The sequence below is a fragment of the Podarcis cretensis genome (genome assembly GCF_951804945.1).
Source record: "Podarcis cretensis genome assembly, chromosome: 7".
Classification (NCBI taxonomy): Eukaryota; Metazoa; Chordata; class Lepidosauria; order Squamata; family Lacertidae; genus Podarcis; species Podarcis cretensis.
The window spans coordinates 70,677,847-70,705,028 of record NC_137176.1 but is presented as its reverse complement, the minus strand read 5'-3'; the positions used below and the strand labels follow the sequence as shown (position 1 = coordinate 70,705,028).

General features: G+C 40.5%; 1 protein-coding gene and 1 long non-coding RNA gene across 7 annotated transcripts in view; one reads left to right on the top strand and one right to left on the bottom strand.

Annotated features, from left to right (window-relative positions):
* The window catches only part of GRHL2 (grainyhead like transcription factor 2), an 82,802-nt gene extending 80,714 nt beyond the window's left edge, over nucleotides 1–2,088 (bottom strand). Inside the window, exon 1 of one of the 2 annotated variants that reach the window (XM_079984828.1) lies at nucleotides 1,927–2,088. In XM_079984828.1, the coding sequence (XP_079840954.1) occupies nucleotides 1,927–1,946 (20 nt within the window). In that variant the 5' untranslated portion in view covers nucleotides 1,947–2,088. The remainder of the gene's footprint in view (nucleotides 1–1,926) is intronic. The other variant, XM_079984827.1, reaches the window with a different exon arrangement.
* LOC307220789 lies at nucleotides 2,055–27,182 on the top strand. Of its 5 annotated transcripts, none has more exons than XR_013841095.1 (2): nucleotides 2,055–2,106; nucleotides 21,608–27,182. It is a non-coding gene; the product is annotated as an uncharacterized lncRNA (long non-coding RNA). The 5 variants fall into 5 exon arrangements; XR_013841096.1 differs by lacking the exon at nucleotides 2,055–2,106 and adding an exon at nucleotides 2,262–2,396; XR_013841097.1 differs by lacking the exon at nucleotides 2,055–2,106 and adding an exon at nucleotides 2,294–2,426.

Here is a 27,182-nt window from a genome sequence, read left to right as displayed (position 1 = left end):
TCCAGATACTGATCAAAATCCTTATTTTAAATTATTGTCCCTCATACCAGAACGTAAGGGACACAGCTTATTTTGTAACACAAAAGTACCACAGACAAAAACCATCAACTTCCAGTTGTCCCAAGGGGTGATGAAACTGTATACCCCTTCATTCTGGATTATGAAACCAAAATTACCATCACCTTTCAGCTCACAATCTCTAACACAATTTAGTCGGTACCATGTATTGAAATGCACACTTGAACAACCTTCTTATGGAGTTCTTTAAAAACTGACAGTGCAACAAAATGCAGTTGAGTGGTCGTAATACACCCATTTATTTTGAAACTTTGACCATACACAAGTAAATTCCCAACACAAACATTGGGCAGAGGGGGTACAATACAGTTATTTTCTTGTTACAAAACTTCATGTGCCTCGGCTCTCAACCCAGCCAGTCTCCCCCAACCTAACAACCTTCTCATGTTAGAGATTTGTCAGATACCGCACCCTCTGTCTGTGGTCAGAACCACCACTTTGCTTAATAACACCCTCCCTCTTTTCTTCCTCCCTCTTTCCAGATGTATGTTGTAGGTCAGCCTAGGCCACAGCTCCAGTGAGGGACTTTCTTCCCACTGCACATGTGTGTGTGTAGCAGGGAGGTGAACAAGCTCAGAAGAACAATTCAAGGTAAATATATATCTATACTACTCCAGATCTTAAGTTCCAGCCCACTGCAAGGTGCTGGCCTCTCCTTTGCATCAAGAGCATGATCTGATCTGAAGTCACCAGTGAGAAAGGAGCCAGCAATGTCCGCTGAAAAGGAAAAATAATACAATTGGGGTGGAGGAGGAGAAGCGGCCTATGAAAAACTTCCTATCTTTCCTCACTTTGCACATGCAGGTAAGCAGGAACAGGCAAGAGGCTAAAGGAGAAGTAACTAGATGAAGCCAATCTACAGTGTGTACACACACACATGCACACACTAGTCCCAGGATCATGATGTCCTTCACAGTTGCTATGTTAAAGTTCAAGGAAGCTTTTATGCTAACGCTACTTGGATTTGTTTTAAACTTCCTTAAGGCTGCCATGCTTATTTCAAGGTGTCCTTATGTTATGATTTCCCTAACCATTCCAACTTCTTTAATCAAGACCCACTATGTACAAATCACAAGTGTGCTGGCTCTTAAGGAAGAGAACTTTACAGAAGTTTTCATCTGGTGTAGAAACCCTCAATGTCATGCTGATTGGGATTTTTTCCCTTTTTTTAATGACAAGCAATCTGTTGAAAAACGGAGACAAAACTTTTGCATGAAATCACTTCCTCTTACTGCGTATGGGAGAACAAACACGGTCATTTTTCCTATGCACCCTTCGACAATGCAGTTATTTTATGATATTTTCACACACACACCCCAAAAAAGAGTGGCTTGGAATAAAATGATTTCAATGAGCTCCATCTTCTACTTCTTTCTGTCCCACACAGGTACAGAAGTGCCAAGAGAAGGGGAAGAAGATGGCCGTGTTTCTGATCCGGTATATAAAAGCTCTTTTGTTGCATTCACACACAAAAGCCAAGAATCGCTTTTCATCTCTAGGCCCTGAAGGAAAGGGAAGAAATTGCAAAAAGAAGCAGCAAAGTTCTCCCAAAAGTTTGTGAAGGGACATTGGGAGTTCAGAACGAACAACAATCAATAAATAAAAAAGATTGGAAAAGGAATGGGGAAAGCAAGGTGAAATCCAGCAGTTCTCCTGTGGGTGCAATTCAACCTCTTTTATGCCTTGTATAAAAGAGGAAATGTAATCCCAGTAGGTCCACCACCGAGATTGCTTTTTTTTTTTCTCCTTCCCCTTTCTTTTTAAGGGGGGGTTAAAAAAAGAAAACACAACCAACCAGTTGATCCGTTCAGGAGCAGCAAAAGTAGCAAGCTGGCTGTGATCACTTACTTGTCCGTCTCTTGTGACATGTTTGATCCAATGAACTCTCTCCCCTTTTCCAGATGCCTCAGTCTCTCTGGTGAAACTGGACTTTCAAGTCTGTGCAGGTAAAGGTGTGTGTGTGCGCGCGTGAGCGAGCGAGCGAGCGAGAGCAAGCGAGCGCCCGGGACGGCAGAACCAGAGCTACTGGTAATTCTGCTTTTCTTCCCCCCCTCTTACTTCTCCCTCAGCCAGCCGCGGAGGTAGGAGTGGGACAGGTAAAGCCCCCTTCTGCCCGCCCCTCGCATGTGAAAAGGAGACTGGCTAGGCTCGCCTGCCCGCCCTCCCTCCCTCTGCCGTTTAGGGCACCGCGCCGGGAAGCAACAAAAACCCAAAGGCGCCTACAGGTAAACTTTCCCAAGAGGACTTGAATTCTTTCACTGAAGGATACAAGGCAAGAGGGACGAGCTGCGAGCTGATTGGGCCGAGCGGGGCCTCAGGTGAGCAGCCATTGGAAGAGGCGCGCTCAGGTAAGGCCCTTCGCTTAGAACGCCGAGCGAAGCCGCCTCGTTGGGAAAGCGGCGCCGGAATGGTTGAGGGAGAGCGCTAGCTGCAGGCCCAGAGGCGGGCTGCGTGCGGGAGCCATGCCGGGGCACGCGAGGCCTGGCCGGCTGGAGAAGGCTCTCGGGGCCGCGCTGGGTGCTTGACGACGCTCGAGGGGAGGCCGTGGCGGCGGTGGGAGGGGAATAAAGGGGCGCAAGGCGCCTTTGAGATACCTGTGCGAAGAAAGCCCTCATGAGCGTGAGGCAAAGAGCGGGGCTTAGAGGCACTCGCCAACTCTGCCTTGGCTTGGGCCCGTTTTCTCGGAGCCCAGCAGCCGCCTCCGCCACTCTCGTCCAGCCAAGGGGAAGGTGGAAGATTGCCGACCAACGTGGAATCTACCGAGAAGACCACAGCTGACCACCATCTCGCTTATGGACCTATGCAAGAGGAGTTGTGGGACAGAAACAGCCGGGCCTAAAGCGCCTTTCTTCCACAAGTCGTTACTTCCTTGTAATTTGGGACTTAGATTTGCAGGCCTGCCCAGGGCCATAAAAGGCTCCAATGAATACTTCTGCTCAGCTCTAAATCTCATTTTGTATGGAGTGGCATGCTTTGGGCTGCTAAAGCCAGGGAAGAGAAAAGGAAGCCAATCTCATTTCTCCCTATTCTTGAGTTTCTCCCAGGCTAAGAGAGAATTGAATTTATTGCATCTCTCTCTCTTCCTCTCGCAATTTCAGTAACGTTTTAGTTGGTACTCACTAAGCTCCGAGGTTATGGATATGTGGCTGAAATATTATTTGAAACATCTATATTCTGCCTTACTGCTGGACAACAAGCTTCCAGTGTGGCAGACAATAAGTGAAAATCAATGCACAACACAACTTTAAAGGTAGTGTTGACATATGAAGGAAAATGCCCACTCCCCAAGGGTTTTGATTCTTACTCTGCACCTGTCTGCCTTCAAGAGTATTCACTAAGTGCGCATCTCTTATTTGTAAATGTTTTCATGACCTGCCAATGAAATACAGAGTTCCCCTACATTTTTTTTTCTCCAAGAGAGGCAATTTTGTTCTGGCTATATCAGCCTTCTCTTCAGGCAGAGGCTTGGCAGTCAGCAATTCAGCCTGCAATTCTGTGCCTGCTTATTTGGGATTAAGCCAATTTGAATGCAGTGAGACTTGCCTTTCAGGAAAACATGGATAGGTTTAGGGTGCATTTATTGTAAATAGTCACTAACTAGCTCACTGATCTGTGGTGCATAAAGATAGGCAACCAAGATAGGGAAGGCATTGTAAACTTAATGAGAAAGAGGGTTTTGTTCCAGACTATTTGCTGATGTGCCACAAATGACACAAACTGGTATTCTTTATTAGGTGGGCTTGTAAAAATGTGGACTGTTAACTTTTATGGTCTGGCTTGCAAAGCAGAAGTAATTATGAAATTTACTACCCCAAAATGTGCTAGTGGTCACTGGTTGGATTTTTATTTTTTAAAAAAAAACGATTAGACAACATAGTGGGGATAGCCTTGTAATTTGGGGGTTAAATAGAAACTAATTGAACTTCAGTTTATAGAGACAGTTTACTTCTGAGTACCAAACACTGGGGCCAAACAAATGGGGACAAAGGATTGCATGCTAATCCTACTCAAAGTAGACCAATTGAAATTGGTAAACCTAACTCATGCCCATTAACTTCAATGCATCTACTGTGACCAGGACTAGCATTGGCTCCCATTCATCATACTAATTTGGGTGGCTTTTTGGCCTGATCTATCAAACGTTAATGTGTTTTTAAATAAAATTAAACTTTAATTCCAAACATGTTTTATTTGGAAGTGAGATCTGTTGAATTCAGTAAAACATGTTTCCAAATAATGTGAGTTTAGGATCACAGCCTAACACCCTAATCTTAAACGCATGTGGATGAAAGTCCCATTGAAATTTAGGTTCCATCTGCTGCTTGACTTTAAATACTTGTTGATTCATGCTTCAAGTTGTAAATCAAGAAAAGCTGTACAGTGCAACTTTCCTTTCCAGAAGTCTACCACATCCCTGTAACTTTTTTTTTTATCTGCCACTGAACCTGCTGCTCAGTAAAGTAAACATTTTCTCACCGGAGTGAGTGCTGCAAGAGATCAAACTAGTAGAGTAAGTCTGCAGTCCTGTGCATGCTTCAGGTGGGAGTAAGCACCAGTAAAGAGAGCAGGACTTGCTTAGGAACAGGTTGCACAAATTTTATTTACTCTTCCGGTTCACAATCATTTCTCATACTTTCACTTTGGCTAGTTTCTTCATCGAACATCTGTAGCTGCTGTCACATTGCTTTGCTGAAAGGAAACAAGTTAAAAGGCAACTGTCTTCACACATCAGCCTACTTTATGTGTGCATATTTTGCTCCATTTAGTAATGGTATTGTTTGGACTTGCCAGTTGAGGACAGAGAATCAGGTATTCAAATAAGGTTTAACTAAGGTTACAGATTATACTTATAATTATAAGCACCTAAAATTATGTGTTATGAAAACTGCTAAAACAAATCTATGGGATAACAGGTGCTAATGGCTTGTGCTTGTATCAAAGCAATGCTGTTAACAAGTTCAATGCAAAAGAGCAGATGTTTGATGTTGCATTGTCTTAGTGCTGGGGGAGGCTTATCATGTGTTTGCACGTATGATAGCTTTTGTGCCAGATTTCAGTTAGGAGCACCAGACACAAAGCCAGCTGCTAATTTTGCAACAGGTAGCACTTACTGTTAATCCTTCCTACATCTTAAAACTTAGCAACCGTCTTTCTTTATTATTAGGGACTTCTGTGACTCATTATGTCCAAGAAGGGCTCTTTCTTTCTTTCTTTCTTTCTCAGATGCATTGCAGGGAGTTGGACTAGATGACCCTCTGAGTCCCTTCCAATCCTATGATTCTATGTAAGCTTGACTTAGTTTCTCCAGTCATATGATCCTTGGTAACTCCTGCTTTCAGGCCTTGTGGCACTCATAAATAAACCTGGGGGATGGGAGAATTATGTAGCTGCTTCTGACTTGGGGAAGGGCAAAATGTCACATTTTAGGATCTGATCAAAGCATATTTACATAATTGGTTTAGATATTACTGACTTTATGTCTCATCCTAAAATGTTTACACAGAAATAAAACCCCATTGAGCATTTCCTAGTAAATGGATTTATGACTACAGTGTTGCTCTGTTGACTTTTGTTGTCCCCATATGCCTAATCAAATACAGTCAAGTATCAAGGGAACATAGCCAATATTTTTTTTAGTTCAGGAAGAACCACTCTATTACAGTGGAAACACTACCATTATTGTTGGTTTCTTCTGCTTTTATATTGGACGAGATTGGCTTTCTCAGTGTAAGAGGTAGACCATATAAGCATTAGCATTAAAGATTGCCCTTTATGGCAAATTGCTACCTGCATTTGTTTAATGAAAGCAGCTGTATATAGAATGTGAAGACTAAAAAGTGGAAATGCATTTTGGTCATAGATATGAGCACAGGTATCAGGAAGGCTAAAAAAAATCATGCTAAAAAATATGCTAAAAGGGAGGAAGGCATAGAAAGCATCAGGCCTCCTCTAGTCAGACCGTCTCTCCCATCTCCCTCCCCCAGAACCAACAGACACCATGGTGGATGCTCTTTAACTGCACTCTCGACACAAATCTGAATTTTTCAAGCTTCTTTTTTAACTGAGTAAATCCTTTAAATGCTTTGTCAATAAACAATGCTGCTATTGAAGGATTTGCTTCCTTATTCCAGTAAAGAAAGCAAACACCTCAGAATAAACATGCTTATGTTTACACTTTCCACAATTCTTCTGCCTCTACATTCTATTATACGTTTTAATTTCCCAGGATTTCTTGCTTGGTTCATGTAAATGCTTTGTTTCTCCAACACATAAAATTAGTTTGATACATTTCTAACCTACAGATATTCTACACATATGTTTTTAGTCTACTTAATTAAACAGGTGGGCAAAGCGATCCTAACCCCCAGTCTACACTGCTGGAGGGTACTAGGATACAGCAGAGGTTGTAGACACCCCCACTGCAACCACCAACAGCACAGCCTGTTGACAGGCCACCAGCCAGTAGAAGGCCCTTAAATATGCCAGGGCAGCCAGTTACAGTGGTACCTCGGGTTACATATGCTTCAGGTTATAGACTCCGCTAACCCAGAAATATTACCTTGGGTTAAGAACTTTGCTTCAGGATGAGAACAGGAATCGTGCAGCAGCAGCACGGTGGCAGCAGGAGGCCCCATTAGCTAAAGTGGTGCTTCAGGTTAAGAACAGTTTCAGGTTAAGAACAGATCTCCAGAACGAATTAAATTCTTAACCCGAGGTACCACTGTATTTGCTGGATCCTGCCAGAGAACTGCCTAATCTAGATAGTCTTAGTACTCCCATCCATCACATTTAGTTAAGTAGGGGAGCAATCCCAGCACCATGCATTTGAATGCCTTACAGTCACACTGACTAGGACAGAAGGTATGTGGGCGAGGTCTTAATGCTTCAAGTCTCATAATGCAGTTGATGTGCATATAAATCTGTGCACCACATTGATTTCAATAGCCTTTCAATCTGGAATGAGCTGCTGCAAGTTGTACAAATTTGGCAAAACTTGTTTGCCAGTGCAACAGCCCATGTGTGAGACAGCAAGCATGATGCCTTACTGGCAAGACATAATTTGTCTGCTGTCAAGTATGTCATACCCATGAGTTTTAGAATTATTTTCTCTAGTCAGATAACAGACAAAGAAGCATACTGGTCCAGCTTTGAGCTTACAACATTGCCAGGTGTTTCATGAATTGTTCGGTTCTTTATTTGTGTCTGTGTGGGTAATATTTGCAGTGGCCGAGAGCGTTTGTGGTGATTCAAGCTTGCATCTTCTTTTTTATTATTTACTTCATTTCCATCTCACTCTTTTGCCATAGAGCTTAAAGGTTACACATGGGTTTCTTAACTCACCTGCCCCCAAACTTCATCTTCACAGTAATCGTTTGGAGAAGGTTAGGCTAACCAACTGTGTAGCTTTGGGATGCAGTTGGGGGAGTTCTTTGTTTGAAAGCACTTGCATGTCAAAAGTCTCCATTAACATGGACAGTTAGAAGGTTTCTAGCCTAAATTTGCATCCTGCTATATTAGCTTCTGCATACAAACCTATTTTTCTATTTAAATAATGGGGGCTTATTTAATTTATTCATAAGACTTCAGCAAAGCTTCCAGGGCAGTTTACGAAAAGAAGGTAAAATTCCTATAGTTCCATCTCAGCTCGAAAGTGATAGCGGGAAAGATTCCTGAGTAGCTGATGTAAACTATACAGATACTTATTCGCCTTTTTAAGAGGGGAATGATTTCCGATGGGAAATACTCAGAAACTTTTAGGCAAAATTAAAGGGGGTGTGCTCAAACCACATGACAAATGATGAGAAAAACTGCTTGATTCTTTTTTTAAGACAACACTTAAAAGGGATTGGTCATAATTTTCTTGGAAATTGCTTTCCAGCTATAGTTAACAATAGCCTGACACTAAGTTTAGAAGTCAAAGTGCCTCTGGCCTCAGTTGAATATTGTTTCAGCCATCTGGAAAGATAAGCTGCCTGCATGGCATACAAATGGGAAATGAAGCTATGCTGGGAGAGATGACGTAGATAAGACCGCACTGTAGGAACATGGGGTCCTTGGTAAACATAGTGATAGATGCACCATGTGACTGTTGTTGGTTGGGCAGAGGTGAACTGCTTATAGTAGACTGTTAGCAAATTACACCATCATCTAGCATTAGGATGTTCTGCACTGCAGTCTGTTGAGAGTGTTTGTCCATGGCTGTGTCTTTAGGCTTGTCCACACTTCATTTGTCCTGTGTCTGGAAAGCATAGAATCAATAGGTTTTCATTTTTGTCCCATACTTTATAGGCACAGGTCCAAAAGGTTTTCTGTTTCCCCCACTGCTTTCTCCTGGAAATCCCACAAACATCAATTCGTAGAAAACCCAGTTGATGTTTACTCCAATTCAGTGGTAAAGAGCAGCTTTTCCCAGGGGAAAGGGGCAGGACAAGTGGAAACGTGAATGGCCTCATTCGCTGTAAAGGCCGTGTGTGTGGAAAACATGTGCATATTTGTTTCTACTTTCAACTGTGCTTGGATCAATCTCTTCTTGGAATTTCCATGCATGAACAAGATGTGTTCCTTCACTATTTACATAACATTGCCTTCTGGCTGTCATCCAGAGACAGTCAATTTCTCCTCTGTTTTTATATTACTTTTGTTGAAGATAAATTCCGAAGTCTGTCTCTCAGGTAAGTGTACTTCATATTGAGGTGTCAGCTTAGTAGTTTTAAAGACATAGCTCCCTGTTTTATATGCTATGCAAATGCACTTTAGGAGCATATTATTCCTACTGCCTTCAAGCGACCACTAGAGTATGGCAATTGAAGTCACTGGCATACTCTGGAATTGGCATACTCTGGAAACAGCAATGTTTACTGTTAGTCTCCTCTGAAAATCTGTAAGATTAAATTGTATTTGAAGGGTTGATGTTTTTATTATGTTTTTAGATTTGTTGTAAGCCACCCAGAGTGGCTGGGGTATAATAAAATTATTAATGTTATTATTGTTATTGTTATTACAGTGGTACCTTGGTTCTCAAACTTAATCCATTCCGGAAGTCTGTTTCAAAACCAAAGCGTTGCAAAACCAAGACGTACTTTATCATAGAAAGTAAAGCAAAACAGATTAATCTGTTCCAGACTTTTAAAAACAATCCCTAAAACAGCAATTTAACATGAACTTTACTATCTAACGAGACCATTGATCCATAAAATGAAAGCAATAATCAAAGTAGTGTACTATAAAATAAATAAGACAGTACTGTAGATGATAAAAATAAATTTTTATTTTTTTTCTTACCTGCACTGATGATAGTCATTGTTTGGATGGGGGGCTTTTACCCATTTCCGCAGTCACACAATCAACCAACTAACCAATCAGTAGCTGAACAAGTGTTGTGATGCTAATTGGCAAGTCACAAAATGATGCCTTGCTCATGTGTGGGAATTTCATTCTGTGGGATTAGTCACTAATTAGTGGCTGACAGTTGACTGCACCTCTCCCAGTCTCCACCTAAACCAAGCTTAGCACACTCAGAGAGGCCCCATGCGATCCAACATTACCGTTGCTAAGAGCAATTAAGCAAATGCATTTTGGCAACAGAAAACTATAGTGTGATTGTGTGGATATTAAAAGTGGGTTGCAGTGCCCAAGTCGCAGAACAATGAACTATATAATTAGATATGGTGCTAAATGTTTACACAGACATTTTGCAACTTCAAAACCATGGGGAATGTTCTGCAGTAGCAAAGAAGCCTGTTTGTCTGCAAAGCCAAACAATTCTTCCTTCTCCCCCTGTTTTGTAGCTTTAGAATGAAGTAAAATATATAATACACATCAGAAGAATCTAAATCTGAAACTGGATTTTATCCAGAATAAGAAAAGAACATACAGTATAATCATAATTTTCAGCACCTGCTTAAAACATTTTTGTTTAGGCAAGCCTATCCAGACACACAGATATTTATGTGCTTTTATCTCTCTTGCTTTTAATTACTTGTAAATGTTTTATTGACAATTTTAATATTATTGTAAGCCACTTAGAGGTTTTTGTAAAATCAGGCAGCATATAAAATTTGTTAAATATGAATAGAACCCCTGTCTACAGTAGAATTACTGGTATTCCCTCACGCTTGAGTGATTGACCTCTAGTGTACATGGAAACTGGTGTGTGGCCTCATTTAAATGGGTCATTGGGTCTGCAGAAATGATCTGCAAGCTCAGGATTCCCTATCCCTCTCATTTTAATCAGATCGGCAGTCCTTTGTGCATGCTAGTATTTGAGGGGATGTGCCATGGGGACATGCCTTTTTGATGTGCAAAAAGTGTGCAGATATGGGATGATAATTTTTAAATATGGCACCAGCCATGTAGGCCTGGGTGGGGAACCTCTGGCCCTCCAGATATTGTTGGACACCACCTCTCACCAACCTCAGCCAATGTGGCTAATGGTCAGGGATGATGGGAATTGCTGTCCAAGAATATCCAGAGAACAGCAGGTTCCCCACCCCTCATACTGACACTCCACGCCAGATCTTCTTTTCAGCATGCCCAGTAGTGCTTGTAAAATCAAGGCTTATTATGGGATTCACCCGGAGAAATGGGGAATTTGAAGAAATCCAGGCAACTTAATTCTACATTTGTCTGCTCAGCAAAAGCTGAGCATCTACATTTCCATACCCACATATAAAACCCTATCAGAATGACCTCTTAGGGTGGCTACTGAAGCATCACAAAAAGAGGAAATGTATCACCCCAAAATGAGAACAGAGTAGGACACAGATTTGCATAAATATTTTGATTTATATATAGGTGCCAATTTAGAGAAGATTACTATAACTTACATAGAAATACAATATTTCTCACAAGAGTGAGGAAGATTGTGACTGGGTGATCTCTTTGCCAGCTCAGTCTGCTGCTCAGGTGCTAACTTCATGGGCAACATCAAGGTACCTGCTTTGTGGGTTTTGTTGTTGTTCTCTTAAACCGGACTTGAACCAGGCAGTCCTTCAGACAAAGAACTGTCCTTTTAAAAAGTAGGCTACATGGCCCCTTTAGATCCTATTTCAACAATACTAATTTAACCGAACTCTTGATTATCCAAGGATGGTGGTATCTGACTATTTGCACTGCCTCAAGATCTGTTGGATAAACACAGTTAAACAAACACATGACTAATTTAGTCTTCTCATGATGTACAAATACCAGCATAAGCATTCGTGGATCAAGGAAGGATGGTACAGCCATGTCTTAGCACTATACAAAATCCAAAAACTTGCTTTGTTTTTCCCAACTCTGCATGAAACAATTCATGTGTCAGCCTCTCTAGGTATGGCTATTGCTATGTCAGCAAAGATGATCTAAAATGTTATAGAGTGCTCTTTGTTTGAATGAAGCAAATCAATCACCTGGATCCTCAGTAAAATGAGGGTGAAAAAAATATAGACGAGATGTTGTTGTGTAATACCTGAGTAAGCATAATTGTTCCAGCATTAGGTGCTTTCCATCACGTTTGATGTTTTACAGTCTTGTCTGCTTTTCACAGTCTTAATTTAGTCCTCCTGCACCTTGTAAAAAGCACTCTACTGATCTCATATTGGGATAAAACGGGACCCAACTAAAGCATTATAGGGGTCCCTTAAGCCCAAGCAGCTCCTGCACATCTAGGGCGCCATTTAAATAACTCACGCAGATTGAACCTGGCCATGGCATCTCTGATGGAATTGGCATCCATTCCTTCAGACCTCGTGCTGATTGCATGGGGAAATGTCATGCAGTTGAAGTCCTGCCCACATCACAGAGTTATTGAGTATTCTCCCAGCCATGCAGGTGGCATTGTGAGCTACTTAGAAGCCCATGGCGCAAATTTGCATAAAATTTGCATGTGCTAATTTATAGCTATAGATACAGATTTACACTTTGGAGTGAATTAAGATGGTGGGTGACTGGTCTCACAAGCACTGTGCTTTGCAGTATGTCCAGGCCCACAGTAAGCAGTGTGTGTGTGTGTGTGTGTGTGTGTGTGTGTGTGTGTAGTTTTCAGAAAGGAGGGAAGGGGCCACATCTTTGGTATGCCCCTGCTTACAGATAAGTGGCTTTCAAATAGCTAGGAGACAAGCTAAAGCAGGGTTCCCCACAATTGTGTCTCGCAGCTGTTTTTGGACTACAATTCCCATCATCCCTGCTAGCTAGGGATGATGGGAGTTGTAGTCCAAAAACAGCTGGAGGCACAAGTGTGGGAAACCCTGATCTAAAGAGTTCTGCACTCATAGTTTAAGAAATAAACCCAGTGAGGCAGATTTGGGGAAGGGCAATAACCCGGTGGTAGAGCATGTGTTTTGCATGTAGGTCACAAGTTCAGTCCCTGGCCTTTCCAAGTGGAGCTAAGAAGGACTCCTGTTTGATACCCTGGAAAACCACTGCTAGTCCTTGGAACTAATACTAGCTAGAGTGGCAATTAGGTCTCATTCTGTCCAGTATTTCATTCGTTGCTTAACAAATACCACTGGCCTGCACTTAGACCTCATATACGTGCTGCTTTATTTGACACTAAAGGAATTGTTGCCCTTATTTTTTGATGCACCTGCATCATACAACGGGCCCACTTTGCTTCCCCTTAACTGCCAGGTACCACGTTGCATTCCTGTTTTTAAAATGGAACAGAAAACCAACTGCACAATAGCACACCTATTGCGTTAGTCTCCGTTTGGAAACCCACTTCTTCTGAGCAAGTCGATCCTGTTGTTCTGTTGCTTTCCGTCGGACAAGCCTGAACTGGAAGAAAGGAAAGAACAAGAAGTGCCTGTTCCACCTTTCCTAAATGCTGCTTTGTAGCAGAACTTGTTCAGCCGCAGGAAACCTGACAGATTTGCACCGCAGTGTCAGTGAATCAGACGGAGGAATCAGATGCTGGTCGTTCTAGCCGCAGCCATACAGACAATGAGCTTTGGTTTCAGATAGGACTGTTATTATCATGCTTAGCAACCTGCTGCTCCTTTCTGGCAGGCTGTGGTCATGCCACGCTTCGCTGTAGGAATGATTGTGGGCAATTCCGTTTTTGCCACAGCCTTCTCTTGCTACCACTCAAGAGTACAGTTGCTTTAAAAAAAAAAAAACACCCAAAAAACCAGCCCTGGTTAAATTCATATGTGGCCCTGCAGTGAGGTCAAAGGTTGGGAGGTTTAGGATTTCATGGGAACATGCCCTTGTTTGGACTTGGCCCAAGAGCTTAGTTTACCTGTTTGACAGGTAGCAATTAGAGAGTAATAGCTTGCCAAGCTGGAATGTCACTGCTGAGGCCCTTTGCTGAGGATCTGGTTTACCTGTTCAGCAGGTGTGGGCTGTAGGGCTCAGATAAGTATGTGCACACACAGCATTCCAGAGAATCAATTTTCTCTTAAAAGACACAGCCATGACTGCAGGGCACAAAAGGGCTGGGCTAACTCCCACTGGAAGATGGTTGGTTATTTGCACGGCAAAGAAGCAAAATAAATAGTGGCACAGAATATAAGCAAAGGCAAAAGACTGACGGCAGCACAAGGCTCTTTTCTCTCTTCCTCCTTTTTCTTCTTGTCTGGCGAGAAAAACAAATGTTTGTATAGTGAATGGAACAAATGGAAATCTCGGGGCACTTTTCACGTCCTACGCAGAGGATTTACATGGTACTTTCTTCTCCCCATCCTTCACGGATCTGTGAACATCTTCCCTGAGTTGAGTTTTGCAGGGGTGGTGTGATTTTGTCCTTCTGAGGACAAGGTCACAAAATTGAGCAGTTTATTTTTTTTTATTTTTTTTTTTAAATCTTTTTATTAACTTTCATTTATCATATACACACAACAACAAAAAAACAAGACCATTTAAAACAACAACTAAGACAGAAAAGAAAAAGAAAAAAAAATACATTAAATCCAACACTTATTAAATTAAATAACAGGAAAAAAAGCGACAAGAAAAAAAAAACACGCCAAGAAAATAAGAATAAAAATGAACTAATACATAACACATGCTAACTGACTTCCTCCCTCCTGAGTTCGGGTTCTTAATTTTAAGAGTTTCATTTTTGCAGCTGGTGTTAATTAATTGATCTATCTATACATCGAAAGTTTCATAACAAGCCTGCTATATTTGGTATGTTACTATAGTTACCTTCAATATATGTCATAAATTTACTCCAATCGTCATTTAACTTTGTATTCTTTTGGTTTCTAATTCTCTGTGTCATTTTAGCTAGTTCGACGAAGTTATATAGTTTCGATTGCCATTCCCTCACCGTTGGTATATTTCTATTTTTCCAATTTTGGGCAATTAACATTCTGGCCGCTGCTGTTGAATATTGAAATAAAACTCTATCTTCTTTCTTAATTTCTTTTCCAATGATACCTAATAAGAAGGCCTCTGGCTTTTTAGGGAATGTGTATCTAAATATTTTTTTTAGTTCATTATATATCGTGTCCCAAAATTTTTTTATTTCTTCACATGTCCACCACATGTGTATAAAATTGCCCTCCTTCATTTTGCATTTCCAGCAGGCCTTATTTCCAGTCTTATACATCCTACTTAACTTCTCTGGCGTAATATACCATCTGTATATCATCTTCTCTAGGTTCTCTCTAATTGCAACACTCGCCGTGAATTTTATTCCCTCATTCCACAATTTTGACCATTTTTCATACTCTATGTTATGCCCCAAATCTATTGCCCATTTAACCATAACTTCCTTAATTTCTTCATCTTTTGTATCCCATTCCAATAATAAATTGTACATTTTAGATAATAATTTAGATTTACTTTCTACTATTTCAATTTGAAATTTGGATTTCTTTTCATTCATTCCAGTTTTTTTATCTTTTAACCAAATTGCATTGATTTGATGATACTGTAACCAGCTTGTCAACTTTCCCTTCAACTCCTCATATGGCTTTAGTTTCCAGCTGTCTTCCGATCTTATCAATAGATCTTCATATGTTAATTTCTGCTCCTCCATATTTATTTTTTTAATAGTTAGGATATTTATTGGGGACAACCACCAGGGTGTTTTCCATTCAAGCAATTTTTTATTTTTTTCCCAAACTTCATATAGTGGACCCCTAATGATGTGATTTGAGAAACCTTTATGAGCCTTCTCTTTATTTGCCCATAGGTAGGCATGCCATCCGAACCTATTGTCTGCCCCTTCAAGGTCCAATAAGTCGGTATTTTCCAAGGTTATCCAATCTTTAACCCAGCATAGGCAGGCAGCCTCGTAATATAATTTTAAGTTAGGGACTGCAAGTCCCCCTCTCTCCTTTCGATCCGTAAGTAATTTAAATCTAATCCTTGGCCTCCTTCCCTGCCAAATAAATCGTGAAAGAATTTTCTGCCAATCTTTGAATAATTTTACCCCTCTGATTACCGGTATGTTTTGGAACAAGAACAGCATTCTTGGAAGAACATTCATTTTTATTGTCTCCATCCTGCCCATCCACGAGAGGTTAATTCTATTCCAAACCTCCAAATCCTTTTTTATTTCTTTCCATGTTATCGTATAATTATCTTCAATTAAATTTATATTTTTTGGTGTAAGCCATATTCCTAAATACTTTATTTTTTTAACCACCTTTATCCCATGTTTTCTCTCCAGTTCTTCTCTTTCCTCAGCACCCAGGTTTTTTGTCAACATCTTAGTTTTTAATTTGTTCAATTTAAAACCGGATAGTTTACCATATTCTTCTAAGATCTCCAGCGCCTTATCCAAACTACCTTGCGGTTCTTCCAAAGATAGCATTAGGTCGTCCGCGTAAGCTCTTAATTTAAATTCCTTCGTTCCTATTTTAATTCCTTGTATCTCTCGTTTCGATCTTATTCTATTCGCCAATACTTCTAATACTATAATAAATAATAGCGGGGAGAGGGGACACCCCTGTCTTGTACCCTTCTCGATTTTAAATATGTTTGTAAGGTTGTTATTTATTACCAATTTGGCGAATTGGGTTGAATATATTGCCTGTATACCTTTCAAAAATTCACCTTGTATCCCTGCCGCCTCCAGAGCTTTTATTAAAAACAACCAAGAGACATTATCGAACGCCTTTTCGGCATCTATGAAAATCAATGCCGCAGGTATATCGTTGTTAATCTCCAGATGTTCAATTATGTTTATAATGTGTCTCAAATTATCTTTCATAAACCTATTTGGGAGGAAACCCACCTGGTCCTTATGGATTAGCTTTATTAAACATTTTTTCAATCTATTTGCCATGATATCTGCATATATTTTGTAGTCGTTATTTAATAAAGATATTGGCCTATAGTTCTTAATGTTCAATTTGTCTGTGTCCGGTTTTGGAATTAACGTTATATTAGCCTCTCTCCAGGACTCAGGTATCTTTCCTCCTCTTAATATATTATTCATGGTCTCACAAAGCGTTGTTGCCAATTCATCCCCCAGAACTTTATAGTATTTTGCCGATAAGCCATCCGGTCCCGGTGCTTTCCCTAATTTCATTTTTTTTATCGCATTCTGGATCTCCTCTATCCTTATAGGTCTGTTTAATTGAGATTTTTCTTCTTCCGTTATGGCCTTCCCTTTACAGTTCTCCAGATACCTATCTATTTGTGTTGGGTCTTCTTCTCCTTTTTTGTATAGTTCCTCATAAAATTTAAGAAAATTTTTTTGTATCCTTTTTGGGTCTTCTATCAATTCTTCTTCTACTTTTATTTTGTTTATCACATTTTGCTTTTGCCTTTTCCTCAATTGCCAAGCCAATAATTTTCCAGTTTTATTTGCTGATTCGAAATATCTTTGCTTCGTTTGCCTGATTTTCCATTCAATTTCTTGGTTCGTTAACATCGAATATTGTGTTTGTAATATTTTTATAGTTTGTATACTTTGTTCATCTTTCGGGTTCTCTATTAATTTTTTTTCAGACTCTCTTATCTGTCTAAGGATTTCTTCCTTTTTTTGCTGTCTCATTTTCTTCTTATAGTTATTTTGTTGGATAAAAAAACCTCTTAGGACCGCCTTACTGGCATCCCAAACCACTTCTAAGCTTGTTTCTGTATTGAGGTTCAGGTCAAAATACTCTTTTAATGTAGCTTTAGCTTTTTCTATAACCTCCTCATTATCTAACAAGTATTCGTTTAACCTCCATCTGAAACCCCCTTGTGAAGTACCCTTTAATTCCAATATTATTGAATTATGGTCAGAGAGAGTTCTCGGTTGGATTTCACATTTTGTGGCTCTTAAGGTTAGCTCCCTTGAGGTCCAAATTTGGTCTATTCTGGCCCAGCTTTTATGTACCTCTGAAAAGAAAGTAAACTGCTTTTCTATTGGGTGCTTGTGTCTCCATATGTCTATTAAGTCCATATTCTCTTCCAGGTCCCGGAATGATTTTGGTAACTTCCCTTGGTTTCGTTTTCCCTTTTCTGTTTGTCTGTCAACCTCTGGTGTTGGCACCGCATTGAAGTCTCCCAATAATATCGTCCTATTGTTTTCTAAATTCATCAAAACTTGTTCTAATTTCTTGAAAAACTCTGGCCTATTAGAATTTGGGGCATATATGTTTACCACATTAATCTTTTCCCCCTGAAAGTTGATTTGCACCCCCAATATCCTTCCTTCCTTGTCCTTGTATATCAATTTAGGTTCCCATTTTACGTTTACGTATATTACTACTCCCCTTTTTTTCTCTGCCATGGAGCTTATAAATTCTGTTCCTAAATTCTTATTTGACAATACATGTTTGTGCTTTTTGGCTACATGTGTCTCTTGAATACAGATTACGTCCAATTTTTTCTTTTTCAAAACATTTACAATTTTATTCCTTTTATTTTTGTCATTCAAACCATTTACGTTCCATGTTAGAATTTTAAGATTCATTATAATATTTATCTACAATTGAGTCAGTAAATTACCAAATTGAGTTTCACCGATTTAAATTCGGGTGGTTTTACTTTCTGTACCTTCTTCCTCCTCGTCTACTTCTTCGATTCCTGTGTCTCCCTCCCTCTCCCCCCCGCCCTCCCCCCCTACACCCCCCAATCCCACATCATCCTCCTCCTCCATCCTCCCAAGTTCTTTCTCATATCTACGTAGGAATTTACTGACTTCCTGACTTTCAGTAATTTTGAATCTTTTTTCTTTGTAAAAAAAGGAAATCCCTTCTGGGAATTCCCATCTGTGTTGTATACCATTCTTTTTTAGAATGTTGACTAACTGTTTATAGCCTTCTCTCTTTCGAAGAAGTCTAATCGGAATCTCTTTAAAAATGATGATTGGTCTTCCATCAATTATAAGTTTCTTCTGGTAACTCTTTCGCAATATTGTATTTCTCAATTCTATCGATTTGAAAATTACTAGACAGTCTCCTGGAACCTTTTTCAGTTTGTTTTGTTTAGATCTTATTTTTATTCTGAAAGCATTTTCTATAGCTTGTGCTACTTCTTCTTCCTTTAAGGTTAACCATTTCGCCAGTTCTTTAGTCATTTTCCCTTTAATGTCTTCGTTGACTTCCTCCCCTACCCCTCTAAATTTTAAATTTGCCTGCTTTTGTTTCATTTCCATCAATGCTAAGTTGTCCAGAACTTGGTCCTGACTCTTACTCAATTCTCTAGAATTTTCCTTCATTTTCTCAACTTCCTTTCTCTGATCTCTCATCTCTCTTTGCATTTTTTTGCTAGAGTCTTCTAAGGACTTTGTTCGGGTTGTTAGCTCTTTAATCTTATTTGACAATTCTCCTACCACACCATCTATTTTTTTATCGATTGAATCCTGCATCTCTCCTAACTTTTTCTCCATGTGGATTTCATTCTGTTTAAATTCTTCTTTTATTTTCAGCCATAATACATCTAGGTCTTTAATTTCTTCTTGTCGTGAGGCTTTTCTCTCTATCGGTGTTCCTATTGACTTCTTCCCCTCCTTTCCCGCCATCCCCTCCACCCCCGTCCCCCTCTCCCCCCTCTTAAATTAAGAACAAAGTTTTGAATTGGTTTCTTATGGCTCTCCCCTAAGGGGCGCACAATCTTAAATAAATCTAGTCAGTTCAAATACTTTGCCAAACTGCCTTTGAGCCGGCTCTAAATACTGTATTTTAGATCCAATTATCACTACCTTATTCAAAATGTCAATCCTCTTTCTTTCTTTTTTCCACAATATCTCATCTACTGCTCATCTGATTCCCAATAGTCAAGTAAATTTGTGGGCTATTTGGTAGTACACTACCGCCTGGGAGTTATTACCTGCGTGTTAAGGAAGCAATCATAAAGAAAAAAAAAAAAAAGGTGAAAAAGAGAATTAAGAAAATTAAGAAAAAAGAGGGGTAGGGGGAGAGAGGTAGGGAAGGGAGGTGAGCTAGGGGCACGGGATCAGATAAGAAATAAAGAACTGTAGTTATATTCCCTTCCTTTGGTCAGGCTTCAGCCACTTGTTTGGCCTAATCCATTTTCACGTACTGGGAATGATTATTGAATAATTATTAAATGGTTATTAAATGATTATTGAAAATTATTGAAGAGATTCTCTCAATTGTGCTCTTGTCGGGGTTGAAAAAAGGTTGAGAAAAAAAAGAGGGGGGGAGGGAGGGGGTAGAGGCAAAGAGAGAAAGCGGAGGGAAGGCAAATGGGGGGGGGTAGGGAAGGGTCCAAGGAGTTAAAGATTCGGAGATTTCTACGGGAAGTGGTACGTCAAAGGAAGAAGGAGATCTTAGATTTAAAACCTTTCAAGGTCTCTTTGTAGTCCACAAGTGATCCAAGTCCTTTTGTAGTACGCCGATATTCCACGGAGGGCAGAAAGGAAAAGAGGCGTTCCAGTTTTTTAGCTTTGCACTTCTCTACTGGAACCTTCAGTTCGCAATTGTCTTTTATTTATCCGACGATAGGAGAAGAGTCATAAGTGAGGCTCCTGTTTCCCCTGAAAATATTGTTCTGGTCACGGGTCGATTGAATCCTAACAGCGTTGTTGGAGTATTTCTACCTTCGTCGCGTGGGTTATTTTCTAGGTATATTTTTAATTTAGTCCCTTACGGACCAGCAGGATACATCAAGTCCAACTGGGTTACTGGGTTCGAAAGCGTGCTCTAGCGGATCATATTACTTTTAAACCGCCAGGCAAGTGGAGAAGGGAGAAATATTTAATTCAACGCCGTTTACTTCGGCCCTTTTTGTTCCGCTCTCCCCTTCCCCCTCTTGTTTTCTCCACTCCGTTTGACGCTCTGTCTTTCCGTAACCCTTTCTCTCCTCTTATATTCAACGCATTTCTTCACATTCACCCAAAATGCAACAAAGTCTTTAAGAGTTTTCTTTAGTTTAGCTACTTTCTTTCAATTGTTTTCTTGCCCCGCTGAGCTACCGGCGGGGACTTTCACTTTTCTGTTGCTACAGCGGGCGAATAGCAGTCTCTTTATTTCACTCTTCCGATTTCGGTTCCAGCGCCATCTTAAAGCCGAAAACAGGTCGGGCTCTTTTAGATTAATCTCTTAACATCCTTCGCTCCTTGGTTCTCTCTTTCAAATTTCAGTCCCCACATTTATTCACCAAGGGCGTCTGGTTTTAGAATTGCAGAGGTTTGTCGCTTTTTCAAAGGGAGCTAGAGGCATTACCGCATGGGGTCCGCAGAGCTTACCGGAATGCGTTTCTCGATCCCGTCGCTTCCCGAGCTATCCCCAAGAAGAATAGGGAAGCCCGAGTAAGCTTCTGGACCACTCCAACGCTGCTGGTTGCACTTCTCTCAAGGGGGCCCCCCTTGAGATTTTGGGGTCGCAGTGCCTATGCGTTGCCCCTCAGAAACCCCATGAAGTTCGGAGAAGCTTCTCCGCGCTCCCTCACTGCCAGCGATCCAAACCGGAAGTCACAAAATTGAGCAGTTTAAATGGCATTGATGGCGAGAGTTAAATTTCAAAATGTTTCTACTGCAAGAGTTAAGGTTGCTGTTGTTTTTAAAGTATCCCCTTTCTACTATTTTGATAACATTTTTATCCCATTTTCTCTCCAAGGGAACAAACATGTTTTTGCTCTTTTCATTTTATCCACACAAAATCCCTGTGTGGAAGGTTGGACTGAAAGTGACTAGCCCTTGGTCATTATGGCTGAGTGGAGATCTGAACCTCAGTCTCTGTGGTCCTAGTCCAGCCCCCTAGCCACTACGCCACACTGCCTCATCATCACTGCTGATGAAGTAAGACATCTTGTCTTACAACGGATCTATCACCATTTCGTGTGCCGCAAAAATTCCAAGTTGAATGTCAAAAGGAAAATCTGAAGATGTGTGAAGTTTGAATACTGAAACTCTTCCAGATGTGGAATTCTGTGGCAGCTATTGTTGAAATCAGGTTCATCTAGAAATCCAAATCATGCACAAAAGCTAAATTTGGGGTTCTTTAATATGCACATGGTAGCTGCAGCAAAGAGAATGTATTTGCTCCTGTCTCAGAAAAAGTAACATGGCGAAGGCATTATGTTGGTCACACATCTCAATGCTATGAAGAGTATAATACAAACAGATTAGAAGGACATATCATTTGCAAGATGCCTTTCCAATTGTTTTCTGCTACTGAAAATTCACATTTTCTTTCAGTGAGGATAGAATGACAGAAGAAGTTCAGAACAAGTCCATATGGTGGCTGGAATATCCCATTTTCAACTTCAAAGACTGGAGAAGCTGCACAGTCAGTGTAAGCCAATGGTGAGATACTAATGGCCCTTCAAATACTGGTGGACTTCAAGGCCCATCAGTCACAGCCAACATAGCTAATGGTTAGAGATGGTGAGAGTCTAACAGGTTCTGGAAAGGCCACAGGTTTACCATTCCTGGTGTAAACAAACTGAGCAAATGAGGCTTTCATTTTTTCCGTGCAGATTCTCCGACTGGAATCCTAAGCAGGCATTTTTCTGGAACTGATTGGATTCAGATAACATGTTAGAGAATCCACATTCTGTTAGCAAGATGGTTGAGCCAACCATACTGTCAGGCAAGAGATAGTATGTTGGGTCAGCGCAGTTTGACGCCTGCTCCCTGTGGAAGCCGCCAGTCCACCCTAGAATCTCCAAGAGACATTGCAGGTGTTGCAGAGTATCAGTTTGTGTAGGGATTCACTTGCCTTACACTGCTGCTTTCTGTACCGCAACACCCTAGCTGGTGTGAAAGAGCCAAAGTCCCTACTACCTGGGAGATTTTGTTTCAACCGAAATGTCACAGCGAGGTGCTGCCAGGTTGTTTTGGAGTAGAGAGGAGTTATGAGACACCCCCACCACATGGCTTTCCTGATCAAAACTGTCACCACTGCAAACTGATGTTTGCAAAATTGTTTGCAATTTTGGGGCAAACAGCAGCTTGCAGTTTGGTGCAAATTTGCCAGGGAAATGCACAGAGGGGAAATGTTAAAAATCCTTCTGCACCAGCTGTTCCTCCAAACAAATGCAACTGCATTTTCAATGTGTGCATTAACATCGGCAGAACTATTATGGATCTGCCCTGTAATGTGTAGTTTGAGCCATGCAGTACAGTCATATACATGTTTGCTGAAAAGTAAACATGAGTTCAATGGGCATTACTCCTAATCCCAAGTATGTAGGAGGGTAGCCTAGCTCTTAGAGCCTGGGTTGAACTATATAACACACAGGGAGGGAGGAATCCTGTTATGTTTTATAAATTGACATTTTAGAAGTGAAATGAACCACCAGTGCATTTAATATTGCCTCTCCAAAGCCACTTGAGACTTGGCTTCGCCTTTTAATTGCCTTAGAAGAAACCACAAGAGCAACTGTTTGCTTTATTTCACTACAGCAACTGGAGAAGAGACAATGTTCAATTGCTCAGGTGTTTTTCCTCTTCCAAAAATGCTTTCGAAAAAGAATGCTTTTAAGGCTTGCTTCATACGATACTTTTTGTACTTAGTTACTTCAAAGTCCCCTTCATGGATCACAATAGTCAAAGCTATTGCCTGGCTCAGTTATGAAAAGCACATAAATGTCTAATTTGGAACATATCCCTTCCAAATAAAGAGCACAGTCCTTCCCCAGCAACAAATTACATAAGTGTGAAACCGCAAACCTCGTGGTCTTCATAGATCAGTTGTTCACATATTGTAATTTATTGACCAACCCAGACTGAAGGCTCAAGTTGGCTATGAAAACCAGCCCTAAGGTCTTCAGAGGAGGTCCTTCTCATAGTTTCACCATTGGAAGATACATCTTCTATGTGGAGATACAAGAAAAGGTCTTCTCAGTGATGGCCCCCTGGTTGTGGAGCCTCCTCCCCTCAGAACTATGTTGGGTACCTACTTTTCTTTCATTTTAGCACGAAGTAAAAGCCCATTTGTTTGCACAGGAATTTGTAGGATATCAATTTAAGTCAGTTCATGCCTGGAAGTTGTAGACTGCTTTGTGACTTAAATGTTGTCTTTATGGTTTTCGTTGTGCTTGTTTTATCTGTTCTGGTTACTGCTACTACTACTGTACTACTACTACTACTAATAATAATAATAATAAATTTTATTATTTGTACCCCACCAATCTGTCTGGGTTGCTGCAGCCATTCTGGACAGCTTCCAATAAAATATAAAAAACACATCAAACATTAAAAATATTAAAACTGAGGTGTGTTTTTTTTAATTGACCTGTGTTTTAATTACAATTGTGCTCCAACCTGAGATCAGCTATAATGGAGGGCAGGGTAGAAGTATACTAATTTAATAACACACATACATTCCGTCATAATAGATTAATCAGATTCATTGAAATTTCCCCACCCTGTCCATACTCAATCCCCAGCGGCTAAATCAAAAAGCGGATTCTTATCTTTATTAGATAGACTCTTATAAAATACCAATATGAACTGGCGCTGTCACCCAATTAAAGTAATCCTAGTCAATTAAATCAAATGTTTTAATTGATGGTGGAATCACAGCTTCTAACTCCTACTGGACTCACACTGGCCAGGATGGGAGATACGGGTCAGATTGTTACCTTTTTCTTCATTTTTACTCACCAGTTTTTTATTTCCTTTTTTCTTGGTTCCAATGTAAGGGGAAATAATTTCAACTACACCAGAGCTAGTCTAGTTTTATGCCTCTTCTGGGGACACACCTGGGCAATTAGGGGCCTTTAAATCAAGTGAATACATTGTGCATAAAGCCCAAACTCAAAAGGAAACAATTAGTTAGAATGCTTTGTAAATGCTAAGTCAGCAAAAGGCATGCCTCCTCTGGCATGCTATTGCATCTCAACTTTTTTTAATGAAACTTGTTTCCAAGTGAGCATGCTTAGGAAGACCACAGCCTTAGAGAGACAGTATGGTGTAGCAGTTTCAGACTAGGGCCCTAGGAGATCAGAGTTCAAAAGCCAACTTAGCCATGAAGCTCACTGAGTGACCTTGGGCATGTCACTGCCACTCAGCCCAACCGACATCGCAAGGTTGTTGCTGTGGCGATTAAATCAGGAAGGGAAGAAGAACCATGTACGCCACCTGCCGCGCCTTGGAGAAAAGGGTGGGATATAAATGCAAAAAATAAATCTGATTTGTGTCAATATGGTATGACTGAGGCAAATCAAGTTCCTGCAAAGAAGAGGATTGCCATCTGCCCACATCCTATTAGAAGGCGGTTGCCTAAAGGACAGGCCTAAGTGAAAATAGTTGCAGGATCCATTTTACACAGGAAAAGAGTTCTTTTTGGCTACTGAGGCTTTGCTTTCATTTTGACATATGTGTCCAGAATTACCTAAATTTAACCTGTGATCTCTGGGCTCCACATACCATGCTAGGCACATAATGCTGTCTACGTCTTGCTTAATAAATCCCTTCTTTAGTCTGAGAGACGTCAATTGAACAAGCCTGAGCTTATCTGATGTAGTTACCTGTAGCAAAGAGCATTGATCGCTTTTGATTTTCTTTTTTAATCCTTTTTTCTTCTTTTCCGCCCGCCCCTCCCCAAAACCAGCCCATTTCCACCATGTCAGACCTGTAATCCATAGGGTTTCACCTGGGCTTAAATCCTGACACTTCAGGAAAGAGAATGGCTTCCCTGCATTCATTCACAAAAGAGGGAGAACGAGTAAAATATCTTCATGTCAGCATTTCTTGCAACCCGCAGTCTTTTTGTATTGCCTCCAAAGCTACTGTTCTGTAAGGGGGGTGGGGGGGTGGCACAGGTGCCATTATGGAAAGATGAAACTGGAATAAAATAAAGCAAATATTGGTATCACCAAATCCATATTTCCATACCTACAGTATCCTACCTATAAAAGAAAAAAAAAGCACCAAAATTGAGCCTGGAGGAAAGTTCTGCTAGGTATGAATGCTGGGTGTAGTAAATCAAAACTTAGTATCCTTACATAGTGAGACTTACTGCCTGCGAAATCAATTAAAGATTGCTAGTGACAGACACCCGCCATGTCAGAATGTTAGCTGACTAGAGATGGAAGGAAGATACAATCCCAACCAGAGAAGAATGGCGAACCAAGTTGATGGACTATGCCGAAATGGGAAGCTCAGAAATCAAGAAGAAAAGAACTTTTAAAAAAGAATGAGAAAAGTTTATACATTTATTTATGAGACCACTGTAAGCAGGTTAAAACAGCAGGGTTTTAACCACACTTGTAAAGTAATGGAAAGTATGGTTGATTTAGAAGGATAAAAAATTGGATAAGTATTGATATGCAGCTGTAAATATTAACATTAGGACCCATGGAAGGGGTGAAGTCGAGATTCAGAATAATCTCAATATTTGGATTTTGAATTGTTTTTTGTTGTATGTTGATAGATAGATAGATAGATAGATAGATAGATAGATAGATAGATAGATAGATATGAATGAATTGTAAGTGAGAGACCAAAGCCAAAACCTATGAAGGAACCTTCACAAGCGCACAGATGCTTTGAAAGGGTTTGCATGCAATACACCCGGACAGAAATGCTCAAGTTGCAGACAGTATCAGGGAAAGATATGCAGACCGTATGAGTGCATCTCCACTTATCTTTCAAAGAGGGGAGAAAAGTACCTTCTCTGCTTTCCATTATTCCTGTTGATTGTGGGGTGCTGCCGTATCGATGGTGTGCCCCAAGGGTGCAGCCAGACAATCAATATTTTCCCAATGTGCTGAGATCCTTTTGCATAATCACCAAGCGCTGGGATTCAATGGTAACAAGGTTGTTTGAAGGGATCCCATCTTCAGTGAACACCGCTCCAGTTGTTTCCACAGTTGTGTAGGAATTCTGCAAAAACGTTATTGGCTTAAATAGTGGTGGCAGTGTGTACCTTGATCTCCTACGATCACTTCCGGCCTGTTGAATTCTGCCGCTTGTTGAAGGCATTGCACAAAATGGTGACTTAAATGTGTACCCAGAAATTTGACAACTAAGCTGGCAGTCTTTAATCTGATCCAACCTGACAATAAAATCCATATGAGTTATTAGCCCACAGACATGTCTATTAGTCCTCCTGCCCATGCACATGTTTGTGTGGGTTATTTGTGTCACATGGACAGTCCAGAAAGAAGGGGGAAAGACCTATCAAATAACTGTCTTCACTCCTATAAATAGGGCTGGCTATTTTGAGGGGTCCAAGTTTGAGGGCTCCCCTGGCAAAGTCTGCCAAGAGTCCCATAACTCCCCACTGGTAAGAATGAGAGAGGGGCAGAGGGCTTTCTGGCAGTTGATAGCAGTAGTTCAGTCTGTGCCAGCAGCTCCAAGCTGCCTGCTATTTAATGGCCCACAGTGCCCCAAGCACCAGAGTTTTGTGGGAAATTTATAATGGGTGGGTGGCTCACAGCTCTACTGCTGCTGCTATTAGTAAAAAGTAAAAACCAGGTGAGTGGCTGGCCTGCATATTTATTTATCTCTCTGTTTATTCCAGTGTTTTTTTTTCCTAAAAAAATGTTTAGGGGTGCTCTCATTTTCCTACTCATATTGAAATACTGCCCCTCAATGAGGCCAAACTTAGATTCACAAAATGTTTTGGGGTATGCGTGCCCCCAGAAAAAAAAGCACTGTTTTATTTTATTTCTGTAGCTGCCCCTCAAAATATTTACTGTATGTTTTTTATTATTTCATAAGATAATGCATTTGGTAAATTTATTGTGAGCCACTGATGTGTATTTGTACAAAAATACGATGTATAAACATTTTAAATAAAATATTTAAATGAGCTATCCAA